The following is a 26,907-nucleotide window of genomic DNA, read 5'->3' on the forward strand; positions in this document are numbered from 1 at the left end:
AACTTTTTACAAGAAAATTATTTATTTTTGGAACACAACCATATTTTTTTTTATTACTACATCACACACACCATTGGTTTTCTTTACAAAAACACACCAGTGATCTGAATTCATAATGTCATACTGTATGATTATATCAGTGCACCAAAATTACATTTCCACATCCACCACCCTTCCAAAACAGCTAACATCTTCATACAATGAAACAGATTGTAAACACAAGAATAAAGCTCTAGAATGTTAAAGTGAACATTTGTTCTTTGTTCTTATTGGTGGAAAGGGCTCCATTCCCCATATCTTAGCTGTGTTCACCAGCGTGGAATGGTCAGAACGTTTCAGATAGAAATGGATTGCATAGCATTTACAGAGCTTTCTTTCTTGTGGAATCGAGAACCATGTTGGTTCTATGTACTACTTTTCTATGAGCATCGTTCTAGACATTTCACCCCATGGAACAAACCCCTGAGGCTGTAGGAGTGCTGATCTAGGTCCTGAATGTCCATACAAACAATGAAATATTTTGATCTAAAAGCCAAAACTGATCCTAGATCAGCACTTCTACTCTGAGACACTAATTACATTTGGCCTCTGATCTCAGTGTGATGACCTCATCCAGTCTCAAAAGGTTGTTTCTCAAAAGCAGGACCTGCAAGACCATAGTCAGTCACACTTACATAATTAGTTTCAACAAGCGGAAGATTAATACATTGTTTCATATCAATCCTAAAATAAACAACTCAGAACATCGGACATGGATTGGAGCCCATTCTCTATGTCGAAACAAAACTGCATAAATAAGATTGTTCTCCCACTTTCATTTTGTACTCATCTTTCCCTCACATGTTTGCATTTACACCTTGAGAGAAACAAAAATCCCTATTGATTATTGCCTTAATCTTTTACAAAATGGCCCCTGGTCCCTGTCATACAACTGGGTCGTTTCACCAAATGACTGCCTTTTGCATCCTTTTGATAGTTGAAGTAGAAATTGTGTACCAATATTGAATATTAAAAGCCTGTTACATTCATTGAAGTGCCCTTTAATATAGACCACATGGAGAATTCAATAAATCACATTTGTTATAGGAATAGACTTCCTAAAGTGCAAAAATTCAGCATTGACATGTCCCTCCATGAACTCTGTTTCCTCCATGAAGATTTTAACCCACTTAAGCTCAACATTTCTCCATCATTGTTAAGCCCTAGTTATTTAGCTGCTTTGGCAGTCATTTCTGAAAGTTGTAATTTATTTCATGTGATTAGTAATTCATTTCAAGAAAAAAAAAGTCCCTTCATTTTAAGGTTAACTCTGTTACATAAACTGAACTCTCGTTTTAAAATGGTGAAACTATAATAATAAGCTAAAGAAACGAATATCTAATAGTCAAATCACAGTGTAAAAGCAGATGAGCTGGTTCTGGTGTTCTGTGGTGGGAAACTGAGTGAGTCGAGCATAACACATCAACCCTGTTACCTCATATATAGACAGGCTAGAAATGTTTGAACTTTTATTTTTTTAAAGCTTGCATTCAATTGCCCCTCCCGGTTGTAGACAGCAGGCTCCCATTCCCTCCATCACAATGGATTTATTTAAGATGATCACCAACCCTATTACTTTATTTCACACTTAATATAGTCGGTTTTTATTTAACCTCTGGAGATGGGGAAAAAGTGTTTTTAATTAAGTTGAAATGTGCACTTTGAGAGAATGTTACCAGCTGAATTCTAAAAAGGCACTGAATTGGTGGAACGACCAAACTATGTGAACATTTAATTCCTTTGTATCTTTAAAAAGTGAAGACATGTTTTGGTTTTCCAAACCAGAGATGGTGTTAGGACTCAGCATACACACCTACATTCATTCATATACACTCACACACTGACAAATCTGCACATACAAGAAAATAATAAGTCACCATAACAATACAAAATACAAAAAACATTTCAAAAATAAATCTGAAAAATAAACAAATGTTGAATTCTGTAAGTAGTTTGAAGAGATACAATCCAAACCTGCATTTCTGTGCAAAGTTAGGTGATAAGTGGATTTCTATAGACAGAACACACCCTGTTGGTGTGGAGTCATAGCGAAGACGGCTTGTTATGCTGGTGTATCAAGACTCAGATCTTACTCGCTGGGATATCTCAGAACGACATGACTATCGGTTAGACTGGACGAGTCACTGACTAAGTGATTTTCTATCAACTTTTAACTAGAACTGTGAAGTGTCCTTAAAAATTGGTAACAAACATTGGTAATAAACATCAGTTAGTTCAACAGCTGTATTAAAATCTTGTCTCACTGAGTTAACATCAATAATGTCTAAAGGACTACAGTACAGTAACCTACTGGCTGGATTTAAGACAGTAGTTGTAGTTTGCTCTCCAAGCCTGCAGATGGCACCCTTGTGTTTGGATGCCAGTCGACTGAGGTGAAGTTCGAGTGACGGTTTACAAGGCTGAAAGAACTCAGCCAGCCAAATGACTGGCATGAGGTGATGTTGAAAGAGCTCATTATGGTACACAGAAGGTATGGGTTGGGTGGGACTGATACGCCTGGACAGCATCCCAAATGGCACCCTACTCCTTATATAGTGCACTACTTTTGACCAGGGTCCATAGGGCTCAGGTTAAAAGTAGTGCACAATATAGGGAATATGGTGCCATTTGGGACATAACCCTAATGTACAGTGAATCACCAGCTTTACCTCCCTACAGTTCACTTGGCTGGACCTCTGGACAACACACCACCAGCATGGCTGCCACTGCAGGCTTTGAAGGGGAAAATGCATGGCCATTATATATATATAAGAAGAAGAGGAAACACGGAAAGCTATGACATCTAAACTTGAGCTTTTTCGCCACTACCCCTTGACTTCGGGGTTGAGTCTTTGCGAACCTCATCAGATTCTCACCTACATATCATTCTCATACACCTCAGCATCTTGCAGCATTAACATTCCAGCATTCCTTCAAACACAAATATGTGTGCTAAGACCTTCGGTCCTGACAAAACTAAATGGAAAGAAGTTCTCTCCCCCTTTGAAAGATAATGTTCCCTAGCAACAAAGTTGGGCCATTTCCATGTATAATATACTTCCTCTCTGGTAGACCTCAACACTGCTACCAATATTCTATCAGTATTCTACCACTGGTGAACTAAAAACTTTTCTGCGACGACTTTTGGTTCAACAAAATGGAGTCTTGTTGGAAGTCATAAACACAATGATTATGGCCATCCTACTCAGCACACCTCACAGCTCAGGTCCCATGAACACATGGTCTATAATACCATCATGTAGATGACTGCTTTGTTCATCTCTGTACAGTGCCCTCGCCAATGAAGGGTTCAACATCAGATGTGATAAACCAGTTATCACAGCAAGTTATGGACGTTGTGACTTTGGTTGAAAAGGTATTTTAGTGATATTATTGAGTCTGAGCTGCTAGCCCAAACAAGTACACCTAGGTCCATTACTATACGAGTGTCTGACACCGGAGTGTCTGTGTATTGGCAGTGGGCTACTCTCTGTGTCTAAGGGAATGAGTCAATAGTCAGTCATGCTTTAGAAGACCTGGAGCTGATCAAGGGTATAGGACTGAGTAGGTTAGGGTTAGTAGTGAGGCTGAGTAGGTTAGGGTTAGTAGTAAGGCTGAGTAGGTTGACTGCACAGGACAGACAGCCAAGGAAGACTCACCCCGAGGGCTAATCTCAAATGACACTATTCCCTACATAGTGTACTAACATGTAGGGCACTATATTGGAAAAAGTGTATTTTTATTTACAAAAATCCTCTACTGGGAGGGTGGACTGTAGGGTTTAGTGAACGTGGGGATCATTCGGGCCGTCTAACTTGAAGAGTTATCAACCTCTCTCCCTCCCGTTCATTCATTCGTGTCACTGAACGATACGTTACGCAAACGTTTGTCTTCCGCTAGTCCCATAAAAGAAAGAATAACAAAATGGTTGAATAAAGAAAGAAACGTGACATACAATGTATAAAGTGCATTGAATAAAAGTGATAGAATAACGAGACAGTAGGAATGTGCATGGATCTCATTGAGATTGACCACAGGTCAGGTCCGCTAGGCAAAAACCGACCTCCACTGCTTAATATCACTGAGGGGGGAGTGAGATCTTGGATGCATCCCAAAAGGCACCCTATTCCCTTTGTAGTGCTCTACTTTTGACCAGGTCCACTATAATTCACCATAGGCACTAGGGTGCATTGTGAGACATACCCCTTGATTCTACATGGAATCAAGTGCGAAATAGATACTCATTTTATGGGGGACTCGTGATCTGAAAATAATTGTACAATAAAATGACTATAATAATAATAATAATAAACTATTTCACATTTGTATACCTTCCAAAAAAGGGCTGATATTCACCAAGAAAACATATTTTGGACTAAAACAGAGTGAACAGAGAATCAGATCAACCTAATAGAAAAGGTCACATACTAACAGAGCTATCCCGTAGCTCTCCTTCTCAGCACACACGGCCTGCTAAACTAAACTGGCTTTTTATACAGTATTTGTGAGTAACATACATTGTATAAAGAGGCGGTGTTGGTTTAAGACGGCAAACTAGGCTAAAGCCTTGGCAGTCGTCAGCAGTGAGCGCACTGTAACGTACAGTAACTGCAGCTTCGTTAGTCCTCAGAGATAGTACTAGGAGGTTTCTTCTGTGCTCGTTTTCTCTACGACTACACATCTACCATGTCGCTCTCTCTCCCTCTCTACTCCTAGGATGCCAGTTTGTTTCATCCCTTTTTAGTGAGTATTTGGTCAAAGTCTCCATGGTTGGATCTCAGGGATCTCTCTTGGTAATGTATACGTAAGGACAAAAGTAGTTGTTCCTCTCCACTCCACTAGTTCCCCTCAGAGACAAAGCACAAAGGCATTTAGTCGTTTTAGTTCCTTCATGTGTAAGGTGGTTTTGGTTAGAGGGGGGCAGCAGGAGGAGTAGAGGCTGAGGGAACAGGGGTACCAGGGAGGAGAGGGTTGAGACAGTAGCCCGAGAAGAGGCGTGAGAGGAGAGAGATAGAGTAGTAGTTCAAGGTTTCTCCTCAGTGAGTGGGGAGTGTCAGAGGTGAGCGAGAGAGGAGTTCAGGAAGTTAAAGGTTACGCTGCCTTCTCTTCAGGACAGGGTGTATTCAGGTTCCCGCTTTTTTGGCATGGCGGTTTCTGTTTTTCCCATTGGCACATGGCGTTGGCGTAACCCACGATCACCTTGTCCATCCAGGTGAGGGGCTGGGGGACGAGCACGGCCCCCTCAAAGAAGCCCAGGTGCCCCCCGTGCAGTGTCAGGGCGAAGATGACATTCTGCTTCTTCTCTGGAGGGCGATAGGGAACAGAAAGGGAGGGGGTACAATATGAAGATAGCGGCATCTTTTAAAACATATTTTTAAGTTGATAGACAAATGGATAGAAATGTATGAGAGGGAGAGAGATAAGATGGATACAGTACAGAAAGCAAGTGGAGGAACGGGAGATGGAACCGCTGCCTCCAGGGGCATGTGATCCGGGTCGGCAGCACTACCACCAGACCAGCCGCCGGAACCACATGGGAGTCATTGTTTAGTGACAGTTATGTCAGGAATGATGCTATACATTCTGTAAAATGACGAACACAGCACATAATGTTACACCAGGGTCGTAAAATGGCGTCATCCGTGTAATGGGACAGAGATATTGAGTCAGGTGTCTAGGAGGACAGGGAGAGGAAGGAGAGCAGGGTCCAGTGTATTAACACAGATTACCATCACCAGGTAGCGCAATAACCCTGATGAAAGATAAATAGCGCCTTGATAAAGGCAATAAACATGTAATATCTATCAGGATCGACCAACTAGAACAATTAACTCATGACACTGTAGCTTTGCTACTTCATACCGTTTCGGTTTTGGTTTTTGTTGAAACACCAAATCGTTCAACCCAATCCACTGGGAGGTGCACGTCAACCAAAATGGGACAAGTCACTTTGATTATAGGCTGTACAGTACAGCCTATTTATAACCTATTTAGTGAGATTAGTGTTCATATATTAACTTGAAATAAATTGTTAGAACCTTGTAAATAACAGATTAAAATATCACAACATAACCTTTTATGAAATGACTAAGCATGTAGCAAGTAACAACAATATTGCAGGTAATCCCCAGCTGCTGCCTACCAGTTAGAACTGGTAGAACAGAATCAGGGTTGGGCTGATTAAGGAAGTAAATTGATATTCCAATTCAATAATAAAAATGGCCCCTATTTTCCATTACTTCTAAATTAAACAGAAAAGTAGATGTTTTTTAGTTTTTTTCTTCTCACAGTTGAAATTACTTCCTGAATGGACCCCAACCCTGAACAGAACACTGGCGTGGCATCCAGACATAGAGCTGGAGAAATTAGGGCTCCAACTGGGTTAGTGGGGAAACTGCAGTGTCCGCCTGGTGAGCGTGATCCCACAGGGCTAGTACACTATCTGCTAACATCTACCAGCGGTTATAATAGACTAGGTGATTCTAGGACATTACTCATATTTATAAAAATTTAAAAAAGGACACCCCAGCTTTGCATTAGGCTGAACCCTGAAGAGGGTTTGATGTAGGATCACATTTATAATAAACCATTCAGTTTGGCTGGCTGCATCTTTTGGGAAGCGGTGTCCTATCAATTGTTTAATAGCGTTTTAAAAAAGGACCAGGGAAAAGTTGAAGCTTGCTTTAAAACAGAAATGATGTCTAATATGCAGCTTCCATTTTGTGACACGGAAGATAAGTATGTGCAAAGCATCACGAGGTGGCCCAAGTTGAGGTCAATTCTACAGAAGCCTAATTCATCTAAACTACACACTGTTAAGTCATAATAATACTGCCATATTCTTCATTTGAATAACATTCAATTTGAATCCTAAAATGAAATCAACTTTAACTCTGGGTTAAGCACTACGCAGCACAAGACTCCTGACTGAGGTTTCCAACTAAAAGATTGTTGGCTGGATTTGTCCGTCAGACAGTCCTAATGACATGTGCCAACTACCATGCGGCTTAAAGTCTGATTCCAGGTGAGGTGACTACATTAGTTATACAACAGCTTTTGCATGTTTCCAGGCTTCCTGTGGCCAGTGTGAGTCAGCCTGACTCTTCTAGGGCAAAGGGGACAGAACCACCAGCTGATTTCCCCTTTCCGAGAGTTAGGCAGGGCACCAGCTGATTTCCCCTTTCAGAGAGTTAGGCAGGGCACCAGCTGATTTCCCCTTTCAGAGAGTTAGGCAGGGCACCAGCTGATTTCCCCTTTCAGAGAGTTAGGCAGGGCACCAGCTGATTTCCCCTTTCAGAGAGTTAGGCAGGGCACCAGCTGATTTCCCCTTTCAGAGTGTTAGGCAGGGCACCAGCTGATTTCCCCTTTCAGAGTGTTAGGCAGGGCACCAGCTGATTTCCCCTTTCAGAGTGTTAGGCAGGGCACCAGCTGATTTCCCCTTTCAGAGAGTTAGGCAGGGCACCAGCTGATTTCCCCTTTCAGAGAGTTAGGCAGGGCACCAGCTGATTTCCCCTTTCAGAGAGTTAGGCAGGGCACCAGCTGATTTCCCCTTTCAGAGAGTTAGGCAGGGCACCAGCTGAGAATCTCCTATATCTCCACCCTGCATCTCTGTGTAGCGCAGGACACAACAAGCCAGTGGGCTAGTGTTACCCTCCATCCCAGCTCTGGGACTCTATAAATAACAGGACACAGGAGGCATCACATCACCACCACACATTGTGCACCACTTTGAGGAAACGTGATCATAACAGTAGGGAACTTCTCTTTGGACCTACTTCTTCAATGTTTGCAGATCTGTAAGGTGGGAAGCTCTACCACTACACAGCTTATACCTAACCAGACCCTTCAGACATGCTTACACTAAAGGGTACGGGCCAAGGGGGAGGGATAGAGAGCAATTTGGGATGGGCTGTTCCAAAAATCCCGTGCGAGATGAGAACTGGCTAGAGTACTGTACAGTCCATGGATCTACTATAATCCAACAAATGGTGACTAGTTGGTAGTGCTGAGGTGGTTGTTTCCATAAATAGCATGCTTTCCTTTACTGCTCCATTTGATCAACCCAGTAAACCCTTGAGGATTGAGCTGATTGGCCGCTATTCTCAGTGTTCTATTTTAAAATGATAGAACACCCATCATGGTAACATATCAGTCATTAGAATCAGTTAGTGTTGAAAAAAATGACAGACTTTAGCTTGCATATCTAAAAAGGTAAGGCCTAGCGGTGTCTACAGTCTAAGTCACAAGCACACGAGGAGACAGAGGCTCTCATCTGTGTGATACACTACCGTGTGTGTGTGTGTGTGTGTGTGTGTGTGTGTGTGTGTGTGTGTGTGTGTGTGTGTTTGAGTTACTGAGCCAGTGTTAACCAGTCAGACATTCCCAACACACCTAGTTCTACATACCGCCCCCTCCCTGGCCTGGGTGTGGGACTTAAAGGATTCATCTGCCTATTGGAGGCTCTGCTGTTTCAGAGACAACGTAAGGGAGAACTTTGTACCAGGTGTTGAACTGGTGAAAATACAGTAGACTTCTAATGATTTCCCTTGTGTTAGTACACAAATAACATGTGCACATACTGTTCTGGACATTACTTTTCAAAGTGGCTTGCTGACACCAAGTTCATTTCAGCAATGTGTTTTTCTTACTGTGTTACTGTGCTGGCTAACTTCTTATGGAGTGGCTGCATGATCGGATTCTCTGGATGCCTCTTCTCAATAGCTAAACAACCGTAACTTCAGCCCACAATTATTTTAATGTAGCTCCGCTGCTCCCTCTGCCCTGCATAAAGGCAGGTTGTACAACGTCTGTTGTAACTAGAAATGCCACCATCCACATGTTGTACAAACATCTGTGTCTATTGTCCGTTGTAAATATAAACATGATCAACATGTTGTACAAACCTCTGTCTGTGTTAACTATAATGACATGATCAACATGTTGTACAAACCTCTGTGTTAACTATAATGACATGATCAACATGTTGTACAAACCTCTGTCTGTGTTAACTATAATGACATGATCAACATGTTGTACAGACCTGTCTGTTAACTATAATGACATGATCAACATGTTGTACAAACCTCTGTGTTAACTATAATGACATGATCAACATGTTGTACAAACCTCTGTGTTAACTATAATGACATGATCAACATGTTGTACAGACCTCTGTGACTGTGTTAACTATAATGACATGATCAACATGTTGTACAAACCTCTGTGTTAACTATAATGACATGATCAACATGTTGTACAGACCTCTGTGTTAACTATAATGACATGATCAACATGTTGTACAAACCTCTGTGTTAACTATAATGACATGATCAACATGTTGTACAGACCTGTCTGTTAACTATAATGACATGATCAACATGTTGTACAGACCTCTGTCTGTTAACTATAATGACATGATCAACATGTTGTACAGACCTCTGTCTGTGTTAACTATAATGACATGATCAACATGTTGTACAGACCTCTGTCTGTTAACTATAATGACATGATCAACATGTTGTACAGACCTGTCTGTTAACTATAATGACATGATCAACATGTTGTACAGACCTGTCTGTTAACTATAATGACATGATCAACATGTTGTACAAACCTCTGTCTGTGTTAACTATAATGACATGATCAACATGTTGTACAAACCTCTGTGTTAACTATAATGACATGATCAACATGTTGTACAGACCTCTGTGACTGTGTTAACTATAATGACATGATCAACATGTTGTACAGACCTCTGTGTTAACTATAATGACATGATCAACATGTTGTACAGACCTCTGTGTTAACTATAATGACATGATCAACATGTTGTACAGACCTCTGTGTTAACTATAATGACATGATCAACATGTTGTACAGACCTCTGTCTGTGTTAACTATAATGACATGATCAACATGTTGTACAGACCTCTGTCTGTGTTAACTATAATGACATGATCAACATGTTGTACAGACCTGTCTGTTAACTATAATGACATGATCAACATGTTGTACAGACCTCTGTCTGTGTTAACTATAATGACATGATCAACATGTTGTACAAACCTCTGTGTTAACTATAATGACATGATCAACATGTTGTACAAACCTCTGTCTGTGTTAACTATAATGACATGATCAACATGTTGTACAGACCTCTGTGTTAACTATAATGACATGATCAACATGTTGTACAAACCTCTGTGTTAACTATAATGACATGATCAACATGTTGTACAGACCTCTGTCTGTGTTAACTATAATGACATGATCAACATGTTGTACAGACCTCTCTGTTAACTATAATGACATGATCAACATGTTGTACAGACCTCTGTGACTGTGTTAACTATAATGACATGATCAACATGTCTGACTTCTGTGTCTGTGTTAACTATAATGACATGATCAACATGTCTGACTTCTGTGTCTGTGTTAACTATAATGACATTGCATTATAACAGAAGCAGGACAGACAGTCCAAGTAGAGATGTCATTTTATCAAGTGGGGAATTACACATGCGCATGTTTATCTCTGGGGAAAAGGTGTCCTGGGGACGGGATAGGGCGGGTCGAGCCGGTCACGCAGCCTCTGACAACTTTTTAAATGCCCAGAACTGTACTGTGATTTTAGAGCCAGTACCAACAGTCAGATCAGTGTACTGGCTCTACATGTGCACCTCAGCATGTCTTAGGTTGAAGACAATAGGCTGACTGACAGATTGACCAGGCACCGCCGAGTGGCCCTGTGTCTCTGTAGGGACAAGCTCTGAGTAGAGAAACTCTGTGTGTGTACAAATGCAGGTGTGTGTTACCTGCCAGTGTGCGAGGGATGGTGAGCAGAGACCCGTGCACCAGAGGATCATCTGCAGAGTTGACCAGCAGAAGTGGCACATCAACCTACAAAATACAACCATAATTAGATATACTGTATGCAATACACAAGCCCAATAAGAGTCCACTTAGACAAGCTTAAATCATGAACTCTCCAAAGAACCTCACACTGTTCTAAGCACTTCCTTTAGTACATTTCTTAACATTCATACATGTTTAGAAAAGTATTCTTAATTCACACAGGAGAGAGAGGGAGAGAAGTAGGGATTAAGAGCATCGACCTACATTGTGAATATAATGCACACAGCTCTCCTTCTCGTAGTATTCTTTGAGGGAGTTGTGCCCGTGGAACTTCCTGCAGAGACGGGGGTGACAGGTCACAAAACAAAGCAGCATGCTGTGGAAACTGGAGAGGGATTATTAAGTGACATACTACGTGGGTCAGCACATCCCTATGAACCATGCACAGCAAGATACTCAGAGGCCTTTCTTAGGGCTGGGCGATATAGCAAATTAATGTTTTAGCACAATGTTCAAAATGCCTGTAATCGAAAGAATCAAGGTAAAAAAAATAATAAAATGTAACTGTCTTTTTCCCCATCTCCTTTGCTCCTTCTGTGCTGTGTTCACTGTGCACCTTCCCACTGACACAGACACCAAGCCCTCCTCCTTCTGTGCTGTGTTCACTGTGCACCTTCCCACTGACAGACACCAAGCCCTCCTCCTTCTGTGCTGTGTTCACTGTGCACCTTCCCACTGACACAGACACCAAGCCCTCCTCCTTCTGTGCTGTGTTCACTGTGCACCTTCCCACTGACACAGACACCAAGCTCCTCCTCCTTCTGTGCTGTGTTCACTGTGCACCTTCCCACTGACAGACACCAAGCTCCTCCTCCTTCTGTGCTGTGTTCACTGTGCACCTTCCCACTGACAGACACCAAGCTCCTCCTCCTTCTGTGCTGTGTTCACTGTGCACCTTCCCACTGACACAGACACCAAGCTCCTCCTCCTTCTGTGCTGTGTTCACTGTGCACCTTCCCACTGACACAGACACCAAGCCCCTCCTCCTTCTGTGCTGTGTTCACTGTGCACCTTCCCACTGACACAGACACCAAGCCCTCCTCCTTCTGTGCTGTGTTCACTGTGCACCTTCCCACTGACAGACACCAAGCCCTCCTCCTTCTGTGCTGTGTTCACTGTGCACCTTCCCACTGACACAGACACCAAGCCCTCCTCCTTCTGTGCTGTGTTCACTGTGCACCTTCCCACTGACACAGACACCAAGCCCTCCTCCTTCTGTGCTGTGTTCACTGTGCACCTTCCCACTGACACAGACACCAAGCTCCTCCTCCTTCTGTGCTGTGTTCACTGTGCACCTTCCCACTGACAGACACCAAGCCCCTCCTCCTTCTGTGCTGTGTTCACTGTGCACCTTCCCACTGACAGACACCAAGCCCCTCCTCCTTCTGTGCTGTGTTCACTGTGCACCTTCCCACTGACAGACACCAAGCCCCTCCTCCTTCTGTGCTGTGTTCACTGTGCACCTTCCCACTGACAGACACCAAGCCCTCCTCCTTCTGTGCTGTGTTCACTGTGCACCTTCCCACTGACACAGACACCAAGCTCCTCCTCCTTCTGTGCTGTGTTCACTGTGCACCTTCCCACTGACAGACACCAAGCCCCTCCTCCTTCTGTGCTGTGTTCACTGTGCACCTTCCCACTGACAGACACCAAGCCCTCCTCCTTCTGTGCTGTGTTCACTGTGCACCTTCCCACTGACAGACACCAAGCTCCTCCTCCTTCTGTGCTGTGTTCACTGTGCACCTTCCCACTGACAGACACCAAGCCCTCCTCCTTCTGTGCTGTGTTCACTGTCCACCTTCCCACTGACAGACACCAAGCTCCTCCTCCTTCTGTGCTGTGTTCACTGTGCACCTTCCCACTGACAGACACCAAGCTCCTCCTCCTTCTGTGCTGTGTTCACTGTGCACCTTCCCACTGACAGACAACAAGCCCCTCCTCCTGCCACTCACCACAACAAAGACTAAAGAGCACTTCTTCCTCTCTGACAACAAGCAGTTTAAACTCTATCTGCATTTAAACTAAACCCTTCTAATGATACCCTTCTCATGTCTCAACATGTAGAACAGAGCAGACCTTACATAAGACGTGTGTATCAACGACTTGGGCAAATGTATGCTAAGTTCCTGTCGTGCGCAGCATTGCAGTAACACCACTGCTAGCAACATTTTAGCCACATGCCATTATGTGCTAGCTGTCTAGTATGTGTTTTAGAAATGTGCAATGAGCATAAAAAGATGCATTAATATCAGGAATTGGCAACTCGTTCTCACTTTATTTCAATATCTAAACAAAGTGAACAGTTTGTACAAACAGGTGGAGATGGACAGGAGGGTGTATTCAAAGCAGTTCAACTGTTATACCATGTTAGCAAGCAAATACACCCAAGTTGGCTAGACTTGAAATATAAAGATTAGCTGGCTACCCACTAGAAGGTTGATCTGTGTTCTTTATCTATAAGTCCTGCTACCTTAAGTTAGTCATTATTAGTGAATGTACATTGTGCCTGGTTCTGGTTACATTTGTAACAAAAAGGGCATTTTCAGAGATTTGAAAGCCAGATCAGTGATTATTGCAAAAAAGCAGGTTAATCTATTTTGATAAAATACATTAAATTATTAAATGGGTCAAAGGCTTAGGTATAATTTGACAATCCCTGAATTCATTATATTATTCCAAACTGTTTGAAATGTAGTGTTTTGACCTTAAATTGTGCAACAAAGCTTATTTCAAGATTTAAATCGAGAAACTCCCATAAGTTAGAATTTGTTTCAGGCCATAATCGCCCAGCCCTGCTCAATGGCTCCTAGCATATTGTTCCTATGTATTGACAAAACTCAAAAAGTTGGCTTGAACTTCAGCAGGTGCTGTTGACAGTCTATTTTAAACATACAGCCATAAATGTCACATTGACCCCCTGTGAAATCAGTCCTAAATATTGTAGTGTTGAGGACTCAACAAACTTTTCAGACTGATTTCACAGGGGATCAATGTGAGACCGGCTGCTCACAGGAATAATTGCGTTGTGTCATTTTAGCATGTGTTCCTTATTAGATTCTATCTAGTGTCTTTTACTAAAATGTATTGGGTGGAAAGCGAAACACTGATTTGATTGTGAGTCTAGGTTATTTTCAGCATGTCCTATACCTCATGATGGTTTCATCGATCTGCATGAGGGAGGTGGCCGTGTAGAGTCGGCTCAGGTCTGCGTCCTCCATCTTCGTTGCACTTCCAAACAGACTGCCCCTGTAAACACACACACAAAATGTTGAGACATGCCGTTGAAACCCGTGACAACACTAGTTATTCTCAGTAAAGTCCATAGCTATACCAGGAATTTCCGTGCCCTCGCTAATTGCCTCCATTTCATTAGTTAAATAGTTTGCCTCAGGGAGCTGCTCTGTACGGGTTTGGTGTTTCTCCTCTATGGGGAATTTTACTGATCTGCTGGGTTGTGACTGAGTTAAGTCCAAGCCATTTGTCATAGATCTTAAATAATATAAGCCATTTAGCAGACAGTTTGTTTTCCTATGGGTGGCCCCAGCAGGGCTTGAATGGGTGTTATCAGGTGATGATCGCTCCCAATCACCACATGGAGTTTCCACCATATCACTTTTACAGTAATTTGGTCATTTCAGATGTATGACAAGTGTCATGGCCCTAGGGTAGGGGCTAGGGGTTTCTTTAGGACTGGGCCTACCAGTGTGAATGTACTAAGTATTGGAACAGGGCTGAGTACCTGTGTGAGAGGATGATCTTCTTCATGTTGTCGGCCATGAGGAAGTTGTAGAAGCGTCTGCACTGGTCCCACTGTAGGAACGTCTCCTGGGCCCTGTACACACACACACACACACACAAGGAAGTCAGTTGTGTGTAGAGAGAGAACTAATTATATTGTTGTCATGGTTATATCTGTTTGGCCTGACAACCAACATACTCAAAAGTTGGCAAAAGCATGCAACACAGGTTTCATCACCGTAGGCCAATACAGGACAACAACAAAACTGCTGCCAACATCACTTTGTACTCTTGAAGCGGACATGCTAACCATCGCCCCACACGTTAAATACGCAGAACAATCTCTCACTGCACTATGAACTCACCAACACTACCTAGCAACTAGCTATAAACAAGCTAGCATTACTAGCAACTACTAATAACTAGCTAGCAACAAGCTAGCAGTACCCATCTAGCAATTAGCTAGTCCAACTTCCTATCTGCTAGTGCACATGTGAAACAAGGTTGAGGAGTAACTGAATACATGTTATCAGTTACATGTAGGCTTAATCAGATTTTTTTTGCCTGACCACAAGTTCAGAGACCTTTATGATGACACACCAAATGTGTTTGATGGATCCTTTTTGTCTTCTTCTAATGCCTCTTAAGGGGAAAGTAATCGAAAAGTAACTGAAAGTAATCAGATTACATTACTGAGTTTGGACAATCCAAAAGTTACATTACTGATTACAATTTGACAGGTAACTAGTAACTAACAAATGACATTTAGAAAGTAACCTACCCACCCAACCCTGATGAGAAATACTACAGAGGTAGCATATATAGTGAGAACTACGCAGCAGGCATATCAATCCCATTCAACAGATGGCATGGGCAATGACAAAAGACATGGCTTTAGCTATGACATAGACAGGAATGGAAAATAAAATGGAGGTATAAAGACTAATCCCATTTCACAAAAGGCCAGTCTGCCTGGTCCTGACACACACGAACACACTGTTTACTCTGGACAGAGCAGACAGTGTTCCTGCCAAGAGACGTTGGCCACCTTTCAAACTCTAAAAGTGTGGTTCAGAAACACCACACGTTTCACAGAGTTCCATCTTCTCCGTCCCAGAGCTTGTGCAATACCACATCTAGAAACACTAGAGTTGTGCGTTTTCAGAAAACACTGACACAACCTCCATGGAAGAACTGCATGGTGCATGAACAATAACACTAACAACCCAGGTTAACGGAGCAGCCAACAGTATGAGTCCGTTTCAGTATTCAATAACACATAACTACTGTAGCCTACATCTTTGCCTTCCTCAAAAGACTTGGCAAGGCAACAACCAGTTGTCTACAGAGGAGACAGACCGGCACCCAGGCAAGGATAAAAGGTGGGGCATCTGTCCTCTGTCTTTGTTGTGTTAGTCACTAGTCCACTGAGATCACAGATAAAGCCAAACTACAGGAAATGATCAATGTTTGCTGGAGAAAAAACAGGATCCCAGCTACTCTCAGCCTTGTTGCCATCTTGTCAGACAGAAAGCTGCTGGGCAAAGGGAATTCCATCTGAGTGAACCTCCTTTTACAGAGAACCAAGGCTCAGAAGTAAGAGAGACAGAGCACTTGCATTCAAAGCAATACACTTCGAAAGTATAAAGGTGCATAAAAGATGACGCCCCCCCCCCCCCCATGTACTTACCATAAAACGCCTCGTTTGCTAAGTTCGCCATATTGTACATTGCTCTCTGTTACTAATTTATTCTATTGGCATTATCACAGTATACATGATTCTAATTCTCGCGCCAAGACACTGGCAATTTCAAAAAAAAAAAAGTTAATTGTGCTTATTTACTGGCACATTGAACCATGTCGCGTGCCGTAGTTTACAAACTCAGTGGATCGTGCTCAAACTAAGAAATATCTGAATTCCTTCATCTTTAGAAGCCTTCGCCATTGGTAAAACACAGCTGAACAGGATCATTTGACAGCTGTTTTACCATAGCTTGCAAAAGAGTAGCAATGGATGCTAACCAACTGTACAGTAAATAACTTCAGCTAGCTAACTTCACTAAGTTGGGGAAAAACAATTCACTTATTTACATGAAGTTAGCTACATTACAGCTCACTGCTAATAAGCATAACACTGCCTCTAAAAAAGACAATGTGTCTCCACTGTTTATATTTTGATGTTTATGACACCTTCACTGACCAAGTATACAGATGTGTGTAAAAAGGGGATATAGTATGTAATGGAACAAACACCATTAGCTAGGCAAAATGGCCGTTCAGCGTCCTTGCGTAGCAATTATAATACACAAACGTGTGCAGCACTGCAATTTGTAACCCCACGGAAGTACACCGGATAGCCATTTTGAGTAGCTCTTACATGTTGCTTTTGCGTACTTGCACAGGGTATAAATAAGTCTTAAAACCGTAGCCCACCTGAGTGCACTGTATCCCTGGCAGACGCTAACGCAGCACAGCACCCTCTCCTGATTGGTCCGGTTCTCTCCCAGGAACTTGCACACGATGTTGCCTCCCAGGCTGAAGCCCACCACTATGAGGTGGGTGTGAGGGAACATCTTCTTGATGTAGCCCACCATGGACGCAAACTCCCACGTGCAACCTACCAGAACAAGCACACGGGCAAGGACCAGAGCAAAGACATTACATACTGGGGCTTTGAGTTGGTTCATTTCCTTGGTAGCTTAATTCATGGCCACTGATCTGAAATGAGGGTGGTGTGGTGAAAACCTATCCTGTCTTCACCTATAAAACTTCTTGTTGTTGCTTGTGTGTGTGTGCGCGCTAGGAGTATGTGTGTGTTTGTACACGTCTGTGTAGTCCTCACCGTAGGTGAACATGCGAGGTGAGGTGAGCTCGATGTTGGGCAGAGCACCCAGGTGATTGAGCACAGCACACCTGTAACCCTCCTTCTGAGAGTGACCCACAAAGGTGCGGATGTAGTGCTTCTCGCTATGGTTACCGATCCCCGGGCATATCACCATGGTGACGTCATCTGTTGGAATAGCAAACATACGGACAGATGGATCAGTGAGCTGTTTGCAAATGAAAATATGTAAAGGCAAGATTACACGTCCTCATGGGCCGATCATTGCACGGTGTGGTACGCAAATATGACAGGCAGCAAACAGAGACAGTATGGTGCCTCAATAAAACCTCTATAGGATGAGATGTCCCAGTCACTCAAATAATAAAACAACAACTAGCCTAGTTACCAGAGACTCTTTATTACCTTTAACAGGCTAGTCCATTAAGAACAAATTGTTATTTACAATGACGGCCTGACAAGAGGCAAAATGGATACAAATATATTTTTTAAATAACTATGTAAGATAAAACGGACAACACAGACAGAAGCCACTAGCAACAGCACAACTAGAACAGGAAAGAAACAGTGGATGTGGATGTGTGTAGGCATGTGTGGTGTGTGAAGTAAAGCAACATGCTTCCTTCCATATGGCAACGCAAACTAGTGACAATTACAAACTACTACGTCTCAAATCTGAGGTCAAAACAAATTATCTACGTCCCAAATTGCACCCTATTCAGTACACTACTTTTGACGATGGCCAATAGTCTGGTCAAAAGTAGTGCACTAAATAGGGAATAGGGTACCATTTGGGTCGTAACCCTGATCTCATCACCTTAGCTGAAAGTAGAGGTAGTAGAGTTTACCTAGAGTCACGGTCTGTAAATCTGTGTCCTCAACAACACTGACATAATAATCACCTACAGAACGGGAAATGGAACCATAGTGTAAACAAGTCAATAGACCAAAAGGTGTCAAAACCGCCCTGACAAACTGAGCCCAGACAGGACCAATACTGTACATAGGACAGGTCCATAGCACAACATTGGGCTATAATGAATTCTCTCATGCTTCCAATGAGCTCATTCAACAGCTTTCCTTCCCATTGCACTTCTCTCCTTGGTCATTGCTGTAAATGACAATGCATTCTCAACCAGTTAACCTAGGCATAGAAAAGGTAAGGCAAGCACATCTCAATTGAGGGGGATGCTTTTGTTGTTGACTGTTTTAAAAGAGAGTCCTAGGCCAATAGAGATTCTCCATTCTTGATAAATGATCCATAAATGACTGAACTAGCCCACCTCCTGTCCGGTGGTCCCCCATGGGCTCGAAGAGGTCAAAGGTGGCGGTGGCCCCATCCTGCATGGGTAAGTACTTCCTGAGGCCTATGGGGTGAGGGCAGCTCACCCGGCCCATCTTGCCATACAGTGCTGTCTGTAGGTGGCCACTTTTACCCCACAGCAGGGGTGGAATGTACCTGCAAAACACACAGAGATTCACTATGGGCTGTTCTGGCTCGGACAAGGCTTACTTAACTTTACTCAAGAGATGAAAGGTTTATTTGCTGTTAATAAAATACATTGTAATTCTTCGTATAGGCCCTAGGAGCTCTATCACATAGGCTAGTAGCCTACATCGCACACATATAGTACACTCAACAATGCCATGCCAACTCGAGATCTGAGCACAGAAACGTGTGTGGAATGTGCAACAGTGTCCATAAGAGGTCCCTGTAAGAAACAAACACACAACAGCATTAGGATGTCCCTTGAAGTAATAGAATAACTTTACTTGATGACTTGTTCTTGCTGACAGTTGTCTTATTTCGGTCAGTCAGCTAATGTAGTATACTATTTTATTTGTATTAAATCTTTAACTAGGCAAGTTAATTAAGAACTCATTGTTATTTACAATGACGGCCTACTAAGAGGCAAAAGGCCTCCTGCGGGGAAGGGGGCAAAAAATAAATAAAAAACTATTTAAAAAAGGCAGGACAAATCAGACTTTATGACAAAAGAGACACCCACACTACATAAAAAGGAGACCTAAGACAACACAACATGGCAGCAACACAACATCAACATGTCAACAACACAGTAGCAACACGACATGGCAGCAGCACAACACGACAACAACACAGTGGCAGAACAACATGGCAGCAGCACAACATGACAACACAGTAGCAACACAACATGGCAGCAGCACAACATGAAAACAACACAGTAGCAACACGACAACAACAAAGTGGCAACAACATGGCAGCAGCACAACATGACAACACAGTAGCAGCACAACATGACAACAGCACAAATGTTGTTAGGCACAGACAACAAGGGCAAAAAGGTGGGTGGTTTATTTGCTGTGTTGACTTTCAGTCACAGTGCGTTGGAACAACATTTACACACAGCGGGGGACAGGGAAGCAGTAGAACACAGAGGAAGCTGACCATCCTTGATAATGCATCTGCCCTGGTACTGTATCTGTATGGGAGTAGACGTATGTAAGGGTCCAACCCTGCAGGAGATCAAAGTGGATCTATCTGCTGCTAGCACTGCAGCGAGACATGAGCTGGGCTAGTCATATCACAGTCATACAATCTACCATCTCACATCCGCACACTGAGTTTAGCACAGGAGTACACCAATCATTTAGCAGGAAACCCTTGGCAAAAGGCCAAAAACAACTAGTGGTTTCCATTTTAGGTCTGTTTATAGATTAGCGGGCACGATAACAAAAGAAGGAGATCGATGTTGACAATTGCAATGTCCTCAAATGGAGCTTTGGCCTCCGATGCTCTCAAATGGAGCTTTGGCCTCCGATGCTCTCAAATGGAGCTTTGGCCTCCGATGCTCTCAAATGGAGCTTTGGCCTCCGATGCTCTCAAATGGAGCTTTGGCCTCCGATGCTCTCAAATGGAGCTTTGGCCTACGATGCTCTCAAATGGAGCTTTGGCCTACTCACTATGGCCTTAGGATTTAATGTCCCTGTGATGAAATTGAGATAACTAGAACTATAATGTCATAACAATATTTAGCGACGTATGCAAAACACTGACACCTTATGCTATCCCACAGCCAGGCAGCTCCCCGACTGGAGCGAACAGCCAGGCAGCTCCCCGACTGGAGCGAACAGCCAGGCAGCTCCCCGACTGGAGCGAACAGCCAGGCAGCTCCCCGACTGGAGCGAACAGCCAGGCAGCTCCCCGACTGGAGCGAACAGCCAGGCAGCTCCCCGACTGGAGCGAACAGCCAGGCAGCTCCCCGACTGGAGCGAACAGCCAGGCAGCTCCCCGACTGGAGCGAACAGCCAGGCAGCTCCCCGACTGGAGCGAATAGCCAGGCAGCTCCCCGACTGGAGCGAACAGCCAGGCAGCTCCCCGACTGGAGCGAATAGCCAGGCAGCTGTGAGGCTGTTCGCAGAGATAACCAAGGTCAGGGTGAACCAAGGTCAGGGTGAACCCCTCTCAGTCAAAGGACGGACTGACGGTCCACACACATGGGTGGGGAGTGTACACACTGGTACAATAAGTATCGTCAGCGAGCAAAGTCTGTTGCTAAATCAACAGTTACACAACCCCCTCAATCTCATTTTCCTTCACTGTCATTAGAGCAGTCTGAGCACCTAGACATTACTTCCCTTACATAACGCCTATCTCAAAACACACAATGACAGCTGATGCTTCCCCACACCATTACTAATATTACAGATAAGCCCTCCAACCCCTGTGTGTAAACAGCATTATCAACTCTGACGTAGGTAGAGTTAGGAAGGTAGCATGAAGTAGAACACAAGAGCAGGAGTACTCCGGACCTCCAGGCTCTGATTTAAATATCCCGATATAGACTAACACACTAAAGCCTTGGTCAGGTTTGATTCCCCAGAACATTCTAGCTCTGCGAATAATCCTCGACTGGCAGGGATGACGTAATGTTGTCACAGGAGGGCTAAGAGGACAAGGGGAGGAGTCCAGGCAGGCGAGGGGGGGGGGCAATACTGTTCCAATTACTCATCTGACATGACAGATGAAAGCTACACTTTTGAATATCTACTGTGTGAATGAAATCAGTCTGTCATATTGCCTACACTTTAGAGTGGTGTAGGTCTGGGTGCTCCAGTCAAGACATAAAGAAAGAGGAGAATCTGAATCTCGTTCCAGCAAACCTGTGTCCACACGCATGTAGCTACATGTCTGTGTGCAAGTGTGTGTCCTCATACATGTCTATGAGTATGAGTGTGTGCACTGTAACCTGCTGTCTCCCTTGACAGACCAAAGCAAAGGAATCAGAAGCCAGCGTGGGCTGATAGATAGACAACACCCTTAGTTGTCTGAGGTACAGATCAAAGTCATAGGTCTGTTCTATTGGAGGTCTGATTTAATAACTGGCCTTTTGATATGATGCAATACACAGTCCTCTGATCCACTGTCTGAAGGGGTAACCACAACACTTGTTGGGGGTAAAATCATGGGGTAAGCCAGTTAACCTAAGCTCTTCGAGGCATTCATAAATTATATTCTTCAAAAAACAATGGCTACATATCATTAATTTAAACATTCAAAAACGGATGTACCAATCCCACATTGCCCCATTACAGGGCTGGTTTCCTGAACACAAAGCCATCCGAGACGGATTGAGATAAAAGGCCAAGTAGACCTGTGATCATGGAAACCTGCTTCAATCAGTATCAGAGGAGAATGGCTCTGTTGCACTTCACTCCAGTGCAGGATCTGCCCTTTCAGAGGCTAACTCCCAAACTACTTAGGCTATTCCCAAACTCTCCGTAGGCTAAATTGAGTCAAATGTTGCAGCTGCGCCCTTATTTTCTAGAATACAATGACAGATGGAATGCATTGACTGCTTTGAAGACAGAGTCGTTGCCCCCCTGTCTCGTATTTCCTCCACTGTGTACCCCTCTCCTTCTCCATGATTGATCTGTCCGTGGTCACCGTGCTGGAAACAGTGTTATGCAACTCGACTGGGTGTCACTAGGAGTTACACGAACCGTCTTGGACCATTAGTCAGCATAAACAGTGCCAAGGAGCAATAGATGAATGAACGACAGCACTACTAGCCCAATATCCTTTTACACACTTTCTGTCTTGGCTAGCTTTTGACTGAGTACAGCCCAGTGGAAAAATATAGTGCAAAATTAAGATGAATTTAATTAAGAAGCAATTCACCTACTGATTAGTATAATGAACCTCATAAATTTTAACATTTGCAAGAGTTGGAGCTAAACAAATTGTCTTATCACATACTTATTAAGCCTATGACTAGATCAAATGAACTAACAGCAAATATTTAACTGGGCATCCCTCCCTGAGGAAGTCTGGAACATTCCAGGTCCGTTAGTCACAGCTAAAATCACACCAGTCCTAAAACACAGAGAGACTGTCAAACAAAAGCAAACAGCGCACATGAACACACACAAACCTCAAACTACATCTACAGTCTGTTTGGATAAAAAGTACCTGCATCCCAATTCCCTACATGCACTAGTCTTGACCAGAGCCCTAAGGGGAGCACTCGTGGCCAGAGATTTGAGATTAAGTAACAGAGGCTTACATAATGAGACAGCAGCTGAGGGAAGCCTTCAGAGTCTCCCACTGGGCTTCAGACTCCCTTAAGACAGGACTATTAGGCCAGTAGAGTAGAGTACTGGCTCTGAACCATGCCACACATTCAGAAAAACCGCTAGTCATACAGGAGTATCGTTTTTTTTCCACAACACACAGGAGTTCTTTGGAATGTAGCACTATATGTAGGCTATAGTGTAGAGTGACAACAGAAGTGTTGGTGCAGTGTTCCAATTACGGGCTACTGAAAACTCCCAGAACAAATCATAGGACCCCAATAAGCTATAAAATACTCATGGCCAACTCAGTGGCCTGGTGGTTAGAGTGTCCACCCTGAGACTGGAAGGTTGGGTTCCCCTGGTCAAGTCATACCAAAGACTGGAAAAATGAGACCTGATGGGTCTCTGCTTGGCACTCAGCATTAAGATATATTGGGGGTAAGGACCTGCGCTAGACTAGTGTCCTGTATGGTCGCAGAACACAGCCAAAGACTGAACGACAGGCAGAAAGGTCACTCACTCTTTGGTCAGGATGGGGCAGGACTTGAGCAGGAAGCGGTTGAGGGGCGTGTCCTGGTAGGTGATGTCAGGAGCGGCGGTGGGACTCTTGAGGTTCAGGCAGCGGACGATGACGTACAGCACCGTGGCGACCGCCGCCAGCTTCATGCCGTCGAACATGGCCGGCATCTCCGGGGCGACGATGGTGTAGTCATAGTAGCCCGAGTCTTGGGTGGCCATGGTGCCTCTGAGAGAGACAAACACAGAGAAGTAAACAAAGCGTTAGACTGTAAATAATCCACTTAGAACAAATACAGCTAGTACGGATGATCCTGCTACACAGAACACATTAAATCAACTAGCCTACATCAGCCATGCTCACTAGTACACTGATTAACTGTACCCTGGACAACACAACTACATTTATGTCACTTTAAACTTACGTCTTGTTCACTGATTAAGGCAGTAAACAGTGTGGACCATGGAACAAACAGAGGGCACAAAGTGGTCTTGCTATTTCTCTGTCAAAAATAGGAATTCAAGGCATGTAGCCTAGCAACAGCTAAATATGTTTCAGCTGCCTGCTAGGAGCAATGACAGACGCAGAAAATTAACAAAGCCAATGATGGTAAACAGACTGGCAAAAACAAAAAGAGATGGTGGAGAAAGAGGTAGGCTGGTTTACTGTCCAAAAAGAGGAACTTGTGGTATGTAAGTATGAGAGTCAGACATCTTCCCTGTGGCTCAGTTGGTAGAGCATGGTGTTTGCAATGCCAGGGTTGTGGGTTTGATTCCCACGGGGGGCCAGTACAAAAAAATAAAAAATGCATGAAATGAAATGTATGCATTCACTACTGTAAGTCGCTCTGGATAAGAGCGTCTGCTAAATGACTTTTAAAAAATAAAAAAAATTAAATGAGGTAGTTTAGATAAAACAAACAAACTTCAGAACATGGATAGGAAAGAGTTGAGCAATTCTATCAAACAATTATTTACTTACAATTTAGGTTTCAATTCAATAAAAAGATGATCCACTCTGTCCAACAGCCTTTATTTGTGCGGTGACAGAGTCACAGTGACGTGGTCAAATCTGGAAGAAAAACAAACATGTTTTAAAACAGGTGTTAAGAATTTGCGTGATCTGGCCAAGACAACCCAACATCAGAGAAAATGTGCCTCTTCATATCTCCATACTATACATCTTTCCTTTAACATGGTTCTACAATCCCTATAGTTCCTCTTCAATATTAAGTACTGACCTAAAACCAGTCATTTGTGACGGATGTGTTCAAGTTCATTTGTCTCCTTGGTTAACAAGAGAAGTGATCAATCCTAACAGCGATCCCCGCTGTCCTCCACTACTCCAAATGGAATTCCCCATAGAGCACGGAATTGCTGCCCTCCAATCAGAAAGAACACCATCTGATAAGAATCAATTACATTAGCCATGGCCACTAAGGTCAGCAGGCCGGGGGATGCTCAGATCTCGCATCCATAGCTCTGTCTATGAATTTGAGTGTTTTTACATTTCTCTAACCCCATCCCTCAGCTTTTTACCAAAACAAGTGATGGGTGTCCGCTTTGTTGTTTCATGTAAACTGCAGATTGCCTCTGATGTGGGAAGGCCAGTCAGTTATCCAGTGTGATCACTGATGCAGCCTTAAATCATTTGGGGGGGAAAGCAGGTGCCTCAATAGGCCACGGCTAGCCTGTGCTAAGAATCACAGCCTGCCCTGCCATCATGAGATACAATAACATTCCAGAGCTGCGTAGTTGAGAGATTAGGGAAACCACCACGGGCTCAGCCCCATATCACCCTACTCTTTAATCTGTCTGTCACAGTAGTGAACACTTGCAGCTGGGCATGAGTGAGAACGCAGAGAGATGGTTTACCCCAAATTTAACTCTCCTGTTTTAGTTTTCATCACATGGACCACTTTTTTTCACATGTGTATTGGTAGGCAGGTGTTGGAATAATTTGCCTAAGTGTGTGATTATGATAATATAGGAATAGGAACACACTGTATGAGAAGACAATTACCGCAAGCTAATTTACTTAGCCATCTCAGTAAATGCAGATTATCATGGTGCGCAGCAAGTCAAGCCTAGTCATGGGAAACCCACCACCAGTTACAATACGCACCACGCAGTCCCCGTTGCTTTTTCTAGCAATGGTTTTGCCACCGACAAGTAATGCTGGACACAGCAATGTTTTAGACGGCTTTCGTAAAATAAAAATGTTTTTGTCGACATAAGTAATAATATAGTAAACAAGTAAGAGAGGACTAGTACTGTAACGTTAGCTCGATGCTATTTGGCAAAGGGCCCCAACTCACCATCCCTGCTTTTCGCGCATCCACGAGTTAGTGGTGGAATGAATGTTGACAACCTCTCTCGCAATATGTCAAACCAACATAGAGCTAGCGAACTAAGCAAGGTATTAGTTCAAATGGAAAATCTGTTAGTTAGCTAACATACATTGCTTAGTTCGATAGTGGTGTGTTCAGCTAGCTAAACCGACGAAAACAACACAGCTCCCTGCGCCCCGTCCCTAATCGTAACAGACAGAGATAGCTGGCAAACTAACCTCGTTACCGTCCTCTCCTACACCGTGTTCAGTCTTTTCCTTTTCTCCTTTGTGTCTAAATCCGTGTCTTTCCATAGGGATGTTTCTATATTTATCTCGAAATAATTTACGGTCCGTCTTTTCTATTATTTCCCTGTCTGTCGATGGACATGCATTGACATGTAGCTACCGCTAGACTGACATCTCGGAATTCACTTCCTATTCCTATTCATTTGCATATGATTCCCCTTATTCTATTGGGTTACAAACGCAGATACGTAATTTCTCTGACGTATTTTCCATCTCTTACACTGCGCGGCTCCAGTTTCTTTACAGCGATTGGCTAAAGAAAATGAATACAATGTATCCCCCCAAAAATATTCAGGAAAATAACATGCTTACATATTCATATTTAATTTAATAAATATCTAGCTCAATGATCACAACCTATTGCTGAAACGTGTGGAGAGTCGTGCGGCAATGTATAAGCCAATATAATTGTGTCTCATATAATACATTTTCATTGATCAAAATGATCAATAGCATATAGTCCTTCTTGGAATGTGCAAGAAGCATGAGGATGCCTCCAAACAACAGTTATGTAACATCAATACATTCCCTTTTAGAAAGAAATCTGAGCGCTTTGTTCAGATAGGATTTACATATTCAGCTGTAATGTGTAGGCTATCTTATTCCTTCAAGCAATAACTTTTATGCAAACACACAACTTTCCTAATGGATCACACACATTCAC

At 43.3% G+C, this 26,907-nt stretch overlaps 1 protein-coding gene across 2 annotated transcripts; it reads right to left on the bottom strand.

Moving 5' to 3' along the window:
• LOC106562486 (monoacylglycerol lipase ABHD2) lies at positions 1 to 26,384 on the bottom strand. Of its 2 annotated transcripts, none has more exons than XM_045689401.1 (11): positions 26,175 to 26,384; positions 24,588 to 24,677; positions 23,610 to 23,834; positions 18,817 to 18,992; positions 17,534 to 17,701; positions 17,125 to 17,308; positions 14,693 to 14,785; positions 14,101 to 14,199; positions 11,158 to 11,227; positions 10,854 to 10,938; positions 1 to 5,342 (listed from the first exon to the last, which is right to left on the bottom strand). In XM_045689401.1, exons 3-11 carry the CDS (start codon positions 23,825 to 23,827, stop codon positions 5,131 to 5,133), a joined length of 1,305 nt encoding a protein of 434 aa, XP_045545357.1. In that variant the 5' UTR covers positions 23,828 to 23,834; positions 24,588 to 24,677; positions 26,175 to 26,384; the 3' UTR covers positions 1 to 5,130. The 2 variants fall into 2 exon arrangements, with proteins under 2 accessions (XP_045545357.1, XP_045545358.1); XM_045689402.1 differs by lacking the exon at positions 26,175 to 26,384 and adding an exon at positions 25,924 to 25,946.
• Positions 26,385 to 26,907: the final 523 nt, after the last annotated feature.

Source organism: Salmo salar, chromosome ssa11 (assembly GCF_905237065.1).
Source record: "Salmo salar chromosome ssa11, Ssal_v3.1, whole genome shotgun sequence".
NCBI classification, from domain to species: domain Eukaryota; kingdom Metazoa; phylum Chordata; class Actinopteri; order Salmoniformes; family Salmonidae; genus Salmo; species Salmo salar.